The sequence below is a fragment of the Takifugu rubripes genome, chromosome 1 (assembly GCF_901000725.2).
Source record: "Takifugu rubripes chromosome 1, fTakRub1.2, whole genome shotgun sequence".
NCBI classification, from domain to species: domain Eukaryota; kingdom Metazoa; phylum Chordata; class Actinopteri; order Tetraodontiformes; family Tetraodontidae; genus Takifugu; species Takifugu rubripes.
This window is the reverse complement of record NC_042285.1, coordinates 16552030-16559540: the sequence shown is the minus strand read 5'-3', so window position 1 is coordinate 16559540 and position 7511 is coordinate 16552030. Positions and strand designations below refer to the sequence as shown.

Sequence of the window (7511 nt, the reverse complement as noted above, 5' to 3'; positions counted from 1 at the left end):
AACGAATAAGTTGTAAATTGGTTTGAATTACAAGAAAATCCTCGTGCATGAGACAACCTTAAATAAACAAACTCTGCTGCCAAATTTGGGTTTAAACAAACAAAACCTGTTGAATCCTTTTGAAATATAAATTTTTAATAGTTTTTATATCGACCACTGAAAGAGTAATTGTAAGTTAAGCTCTGAGATCGGGGAATACCGGTAATCAGACATCCCGTTACGCCTGGAGGAATAGCGTCAGAAAGCACAGGTTGGGGTTTTTACGCCCCTTCTCTGCAGAAATGCACAACTGGACAAATGGTAACGGATCATGTAACAGTACAACGATTTTTCCTGAATGTGTTGATATCTGTAGAGAGAAGTGGCTTCTGAAGGGCACGCTGCAACCGTGTGTGAACCGTGTGCCAGTATGGGACTCCTGTGTGGAAACAGAGTGAGTGTTCAGGTAAAAGTTAAATAACTGGGGGTTTCCATTACAGGAAATGGAACCTGCCATGAAATGCAGCACACTTGCACAACTTTCTTCCCTTATTTCCCAGCAAAGCATCAGATACATACGTGTCCAGATATTTAGGAGTTTGAGAGGTCTGGAGTAGTCTATGGTTGGTATTGGTTGGCACACCCTATAAACAAGATGGAGACAGCATGTCTGCTAATGCTGAGAGACGCACAGAGGTTAGAACTTGTCTATATAAACATACAAATGAAACTTTCAGATTGGTGATATTCTGGATCAGAAAGTTATTGTTTTCCACCTAAATGAGCGGCCTATATACACAGGTTAGCTAAAAACCTACTTTTGAACCTATGGATTGTGTTTATATATAGTTGCATTACAAATGTGCATTACAAGGATTTTGTGTAGAGAAGAACATCAGTTATTTACACTATTTAGAAGAGTGTTAAAGGTGAGTCAGGGTTCATGCAAGGATTTATTATTATTATTATTATTATTATTATTATTATTATTACACCGATCAGGATACCAAATTATCTCTAAATGATATCATGCCAATTATTATCCAAACAAGCAAATAGAGAGTACAGAAGGAAGAAATGGGAAAGGGAAGTAAAGGTAATGATCATATAGGAGAGCTGGGAGGAAATATGCCGGCTACAATGTTCTCAACCAGGTCAAACACATGGAGGGAGTCCTGCAGGGTCTAAAGAAGCCGTCCACTTCCATATTTTTTGGAGTGTCTGGCAATAAGACCTGGGACGAGAGCCATGGATCATCAAGAGATCGTCACATGAATGTGGTTCAAAAGTAGAACCACCCACTACTGATGAATGGCCTGATCATTTCCAGGATTTAAGCCATGGAGAAGTTATCTTTTCCCTTCAGAGTTGAAAAAAGAAACAGTTTACAACAAAAGGACCAAATGGACTGAGCATGTCAGATCAGATTTCATTCTCCTGTAATTGTGCTCTCGGACACCGACCCATTTTTGTCCTTTATGTGTTGTTTTGGATGTTTGAGGAGATGCTGCCTTGTTGCCTTATTGTTTCAACTGGTCCTGGAAGGACAGTGGACGCATTTCTGCATCCATCCTTTTCTGTTCTTGCTGTAATAGATGTACAGTATGTGGTGGAACGTTGCCTATCTAAGTAAAAAATCATTTTTAAAAAATAAAGAAGATTTTGATGAAGAGTGTGAGTATCAAATCTCCTTCGTTACTGTTCCATCCACAGGTAATTAAATAATAACAGTAGTTTCCCTGCTTTTGATTGCGATAAAGGTTTTGATCACCTGCAATGTGCTGGAAAATCTTTCTCAAGGTAATCAACAAATGAACTATGGATGTGTTTGATTATAAGACGACAAGCCGTCTCCAGTGCTGTTTCCAAAGAAACCAAACCCAACCAACCTGCTTTACGGAAATACGAAACTGAAAGTCTCCGGGTTGGTTGCCAGGTTGGTCATATTTTCTCTATTCTAAATACAGTGGGGCCTCAGGTTACGACAACGGTAAAAGATTTCCTCTTGTTACGAAAGAAATCTCAGGATACGAAAGGCAAAAATACGCTACCGCTGCTGCCCGAAGCTCGCGGCGTTTAGCGAATGTAAACATGCTTGTAGCTGCTCTGCCATTGGCTGTCGCCGAGCATTTCCTGTCATCCCATTGGCTAGCGCCCTATTTCCTGTCATCCCATTAGCTAGGAGGGACATCAATCTGTACAGGTACATGTGTTTATCCCAGCGTCGTCTTCGTTTAACTTTTATTCGCTATGGACCCCAGGAAAGTGGTGGAGAAAAGTGAAAAAGAAGAAAAGAAGAAAAGGAGAGCTTTTTTGTCCATACAAACGAAGCAAGAAATCATAGAAAAGCATGAAAGGGGGATGCGTTTGGTTGATCTCGCCAAAGAATATGGCCGTAATGCATCGACGATCTGCTCGGTACTAAAACAAAAGGAAGTCCTAAAAGCTGTGACTCCTTCCAAAGGACTCTCTGTGATTTCGAAGAGGAGGTCGGCAGTGAATGATAAGATGGAAAGGTTGTTACTCGTGTGGATAAAGGAGAAAGAGATCGCTGGTGACATAATGACCGGGGCTATCATTTGCAAAAAGGCAACCGCCATCTATAATAACCTGGTGACGGAGGGTGCAGCTCAGGGAACCTCGGTGCAAGAACGAACCCAGGAGTTCAAAGCATCGCGGGGGTGGTTCGAGAAGTTCAGGAGGAGGACTGGAATTTACTCTGTTCTTCGCCGTGGTGAGGTATGTAGCGCTGACCACAAGGCGGCTGCAGAATTTGTGCAATTTGATTCAAACAATTGGTGATTGATGAAGGCTACGTTGCACTGCAAGTTTTTAATTGTGATGAGACGGGCCTTTTTTTGAAAAAGATGCCTCGCCATACCTTCATCACAGAAGAAAATGCCAGGCCACAAGCCCATGAAGGACCGCTTTACGCTTGCTCTTCCTGCTGGTGCACCGCTCCGAAAATCCTCACAGAATAATACAGTATACTACGCAGGTATTATAAAACAATGTCCATGGGTTTATCAGTAACAAATGAATGAAACCGGTGCTGCTTCTGACCAGAAGAGCACAGTAGACGGTCCTCTGTCTTCAACTGGGTGAAGATTTCAAACGTTTCCGACTGTAATAAAAGATTTGGACTTTCTCAGAAAATGGAGCCGGTGCAAACTCGGCGATCACAACAGAATCAGCAATGTAATGATGTTTAAAAGGAAACCGTGAAGAAGAATCACGATCGTTGTTTTAAAAATAAAAAAAATCCATTTGATAGAATGTTGGGAGGGAGTGGAGGATAGTGGAGTTAAAACCTGGCAACCCGAGGGTTGGTTGCGTTTCAGCGAAAGCGGCAGGAAGAGCGTTTCTGCACCAAGTCAGGAAGTCGCCAAGACACAGGAACCGCTGCATTCTTTTGTATTATTATCATTATTTTTGGTATTTATATATATATATATTTAGATCATTTTACTTTTGGTATTTTCGGGATTAGTTAACAAAATGACTTGTGTACTTTGTCACCGGCCCGACGAGACAGAGAACACTGGAACATTATCGTCGAAGGAAAATGTGGTAGCTCATCAGAATTGTCTGGTAAATATCCTCCAAATGTGAGCTTTCATGTTTGGATCTCATCTGGCTGAGATTTGAAATGTTGGCGCCTCGTTGAGGGAGGACGGAGACGCCAGAAAAGCTGAGATTGAACAAATCTAATGGAAGTGTGTTCACGTCAATGAAACTTCGGATTTTTGTCAGCCGAGATATTAAACATAGATTATTATCATAGAACAACCTTTTTAAAGATGACCTTGAAGACTAGAGACCTTTCAATCAGCCCCATTATTAAACAACACCAGCAGGAACAACTACTGACTTCATTTCACTCTTCTTGAACTTTGATTGCTTTTGGTCCCTTCCATGTTCAATTTTTACTCCTGACTCGGCTTTTATCTGTTTGGCAGCTGTTTGCTTCCGGCCTTTGCTGTGAAAATAGTCCAGAGTTTGACGACCTGTTTGGCTTCTCGGTGAAGGACGTGTTGGAGGAGGTGAAACGTGGGAAAAAGCTGGTAAAGACTGTTGATTTCAAGAGACACAATCTGCCGGTCGCATGCTAAAAACTGAGTGGTGTGTGTGCACGTGTGTTTTCTGGAGATGTGCTGCAAATGCAAGAAAAAAGGCGCCACGGCAGGATGCGAAGTAAGACGCTGCAAGAGGTCCTACCACTACCCCTGTGCTGTGGAGAACGGAGCCAAGACGATTGAAGAGACAGAACGAGGAAGATATATGTTCGTCAGAGTTCTTCTCTAGTCTAATTGTTGGTTTTTAAATTTGGTCTTCAAATGGAAACTCATGTCTATTTTTTAATCTTTCAGACTTTATTGTCCCCAGCACCATTTAAAGACTACAGGTCAGAAGGGACAGATGAACAGAATGTTTCTCCTTCCCAAGATTTAAAAAAAAATCATTAAAAAGTTGTATTTTAATCCCCGTTTGCAGGAAACGGCACCTCCACCAATGGTTCCTCTCCCATTGCTTCAGACCAAAGTCCCTGTCAAGCAGGACCTTCCAAGGTTTGCAGGCTGTTGAGAGTAATTAAGCTCACAACATTTAATTACACACTTCATTTGCTACAATCATCCCACCTCTGCTTTTCCGACAGAAACGGACGGTCGGCTCTCCCAAGTAAGGAAATGATGGTTGGAATGCTGGTGTGACCAAGTTGACATAGCACCTCTTTCAGTTATAGTTGTGGGAACTGCTTGGACTCAACACTAAATGTTGAGTTTGCAGACAGAAAAAAAATAAATCTTTACCTATTTTTAAGTTTTTACCCTGTTTTACACACATTTACAGGCGTGTGTAGTTGGATCAGTTCACATTCAGGGATTTAGCCTTTCCATAAAACATGTTTTAATTGTGATTTTTAATGTCAGATTGTCTTCTGTCCCAGTCACCCAGAACCTTCATCCAAACGCCTGTTTTTAAACTCTGAGAACTGTAAGGCTTTGGCAAACGCACTGGAGGATTCTTCAGATTCAGGTGAACGGCACACCAGAACCGGGTGGGGGGGGTTGAAAAAATCTGAAGTCAGGTGTATAAAAAATCTGAAGTAAAGAACGCTGGGATTTGTTTGTAGATCTGTCAATATTTGCCCCTTTGGAAACTGATATAGATGAAGATGAAGAGCCCCAGGTAGGTTTCATCTTTGAGTGTAGGCAGATCATTGAGCGCTGTGCAAAAGGACATATTAATAAATATCCCTTCTCTTATTCTCCCTTCTCACCAGCAGCCAGAAGCAAGGTAAGACCACAGATAAGCAGCAGCAGAGGGTCGCAGACATGTTTCCCAACCCAGAATGTACTGGATTCTGTGTTCTAAGCCAATATATGAATGTACATAAATATACATTTTCTCCAGACACGAACTGCTCATAGTTCTAAATATTGAGCTACTGGGGACAGTGTTTGTCTGACTACGCCATGTGCTGGACATTCGGAGGGTTGATCAGCATTTTATCAGAGCCAAATGTCCCTTCAGGGACGGCAAAACCTGTGATGTTTGTGATGCAGCCACCCTCGACACACACAACTCTTGACGTAAACAGACGTTTGACACCCTTGCAGGGTAAGATGGGAAATATTAACGCTGATAAATCGCCTCTTGATTTCTGCGTTCACAGAAACGCCATGGAGGATCTCAAAGGTTCTGCAGGTGCATTCCATCAGACTCTGGGTGGAGATGGATGGATGCAGAGCCAGAGTGGAAACGGTTCCTTCTCGTCTCCGGCAGCACGTCTCCGTAGGATATCGAGCTCCGATGAAACGCCACCGGTGTGTATTCAGAGCTCCTCGCTCTTTAATCGCGCTGCTGTGGCGTTTGACCGATGATTAAAAATGTCCATTTCACTGATCTGACATGTCTGATTCCTCTCAGGAACCCGGCCGGTTGAGCTTAGACCCCGCCATGGCAACAAATGTGGGGACACAAACCAGTGTAACCAAGGCGACAACGATGGTGGTCAAAGTTAATGGTAGAATCCTTTTAGCTCGCCGCCCTTGGCATCAATCCACAGATGTTATATTTGGCATATAATCAGCAGGATTGGAAGCTGCCTGAGATTTAAACATAATCTGAACATAAACTTCTTAAAAGCTCCTCCTTGCTGTGCACGTCTCTGTCTGTCCACACCACTCATTTTAGAGCTGTTAAAGGAGCCGTTCCTTTCTGTCCTTTAGTGCACAGCAAGGAGGAGCCCAGCCCCGTCTACCTTCCTGCGTCACCCACCGCTGTGGCGTCCGCGCCTCTGCCCAGCCACGCCGAAGTTCCCGGTGTTTCTACCTCGTCCCCGCACCCCGTCTCGTCTCCACCTGTCGCCTCCGTCTCCTCCTGCACGGCTCTAGAGCCCAGCATCGACTCTGCCAGCTTCTGGAGAAGCTGTAATGAAGCAGGCTGCACCAAAGCCATCTTCTCTGGGTTCTTTCAGGAGATGAGCGACATGGCCGACAGGATTCAGCAGGACCGGGCCAGCCAGGAGGGTGAGTGACCAGGCAGGATACTGGATTTAGACTCTGATCACATCGGCTGAAGACGCGTCCTCCTCTCCACAGATTATGACCTTGCTCTGTTGGTGATGGAGGCTTCTGGGAAACTGGAGCATCTTGTGAACAAGCAGAATGAAGGTGGCGTTTGCTTTTAACCTTTGACCTCCACAAAGGAGATATAGCGACACATGATGACGTTGTTTGAGTTGTGGATAATAAGACAGGAACAAGTGATGTTTGTTTCAGTGTGTTTTGCCTCTCGGATATATTTATAATATTTTCCTTATCTAAACAACTGTCTGTTTTTTTTTGTTTTTTTTCCAGAGATACAAAGGAAACAGATGGAGGTTTGTAAAGTTGTTGCAGCTATGAAGCAGATCCTCTCAACACTTAAGAGATGAGTCAGGGACGTCCTGTTTTTAGTTTTAGTTTCACTATTGTTCATATTTGATGTATCCTCTTTATAAATATATTGTTTTAAATTGGAAAACGATAAAACAGATAAAAGATCTAACCACAATAACACCTGAACAGTATTAGCCCATCCTTTACCAGATTGACGCCTTTCTTCATCATCTCGGCTCCGTATCTGTGAGCAGATCTGATATCATGTACGCTGTGTACAGCTCTGTATTCACCTCAGCTGGTCAGTTAATAGCCTGCGCTGCTTGTGGCCACGCTTAAAATATCTCTGTTTTAGATAAATAAAAATATACAGCATGTGTCATTCTGTTATGTCACACACACAGTGTATATTTAGCTTTTTTAATTTAAGATTTACTTTATTCATCCCTGTAGGGAAACTGAATTCGTTTTTACCCTTGTCCTTTTTAATGTAAGTATTGAATTGCCAACGATTTCAGTGTTTCACCTCTGGGGGGGTGGGGTTCATGTTCTATGCTAGAGGGTTAGGGTCATTTTGGCACAACTTTTGGATGTTCTGCCTCAAATCTAGAAGTGTTCAAACCTTCTCTGTTGCTGCACCGCAGATCT

The 7511-nt window shown here is 42.9% G+C and overlaps 1 protein-coding gene and 1 long non-coding RNA gene across 10 annotated transcripts; one reads left to right on the top strand and one right to left on the bottom strand.

Annotated features, from left to right (window-relative positions):
• Positions 1-291: 291 nt before the first annotated feature.
• On the bottom strand, positions 292-2054 carry LOC115251720 (uncharacterized). Its single transcript, XR_003890251.1, has 3 exons — positions 1869-2054; positions 559-623; positions 292-418 (listed from the first exon to the last, which is right to left on the bottom strand). It is a non-coding gene; the product is annotated as an uncharacterized lncRNA (long non-coding RNA).
• An 82-nt stretch (positions 2055-2136) lies between these two features.
• On the top strand, positions 2137-7240 carry phf11 (PHD finger protein 11). Of its 9 annotated transcripts, none has more exons than XM_011608530.2 (14): positions 2137-2718; positions 3939-4043; positions 4129-4262; positions 4350-4384; positions 4474-4547; positions 4637-4659; positions 4928-5016; positions 5093-5165; positions 5260-5277; positions 5657-5807; positions 5911-6007; positions 6213-6512; positions 6585-6656; positions 6843-7240. In XM_011608530.2, the coding sequence occupies exons 1-14, from the start codon at positions 2230-2232 to the stop codon at positions 6917-6919; spliced, it is 1737 nt and encodes a 578-aa protein (XP_011606832.2). In that variant the 5' UTR covers positions 2137-2229; the 3' UTR covers positions 6920-7240. The 9 variants fall into 9 exon arrangements, with proteins under 9 accessions (XP_011606832.2, XP_011606838.2, XP_011606825.2 ...); XM_011608536.2 differs by having other exon boundaries at positions 5093-5169; positions 5267-5277; XM_011608523.2 differs by having other exon boundaries at positions 5093-5169; positions 5264-5277.
• The last annotated feature ends 271 nt before the right edge of the window (positions 7241-7511 follow it).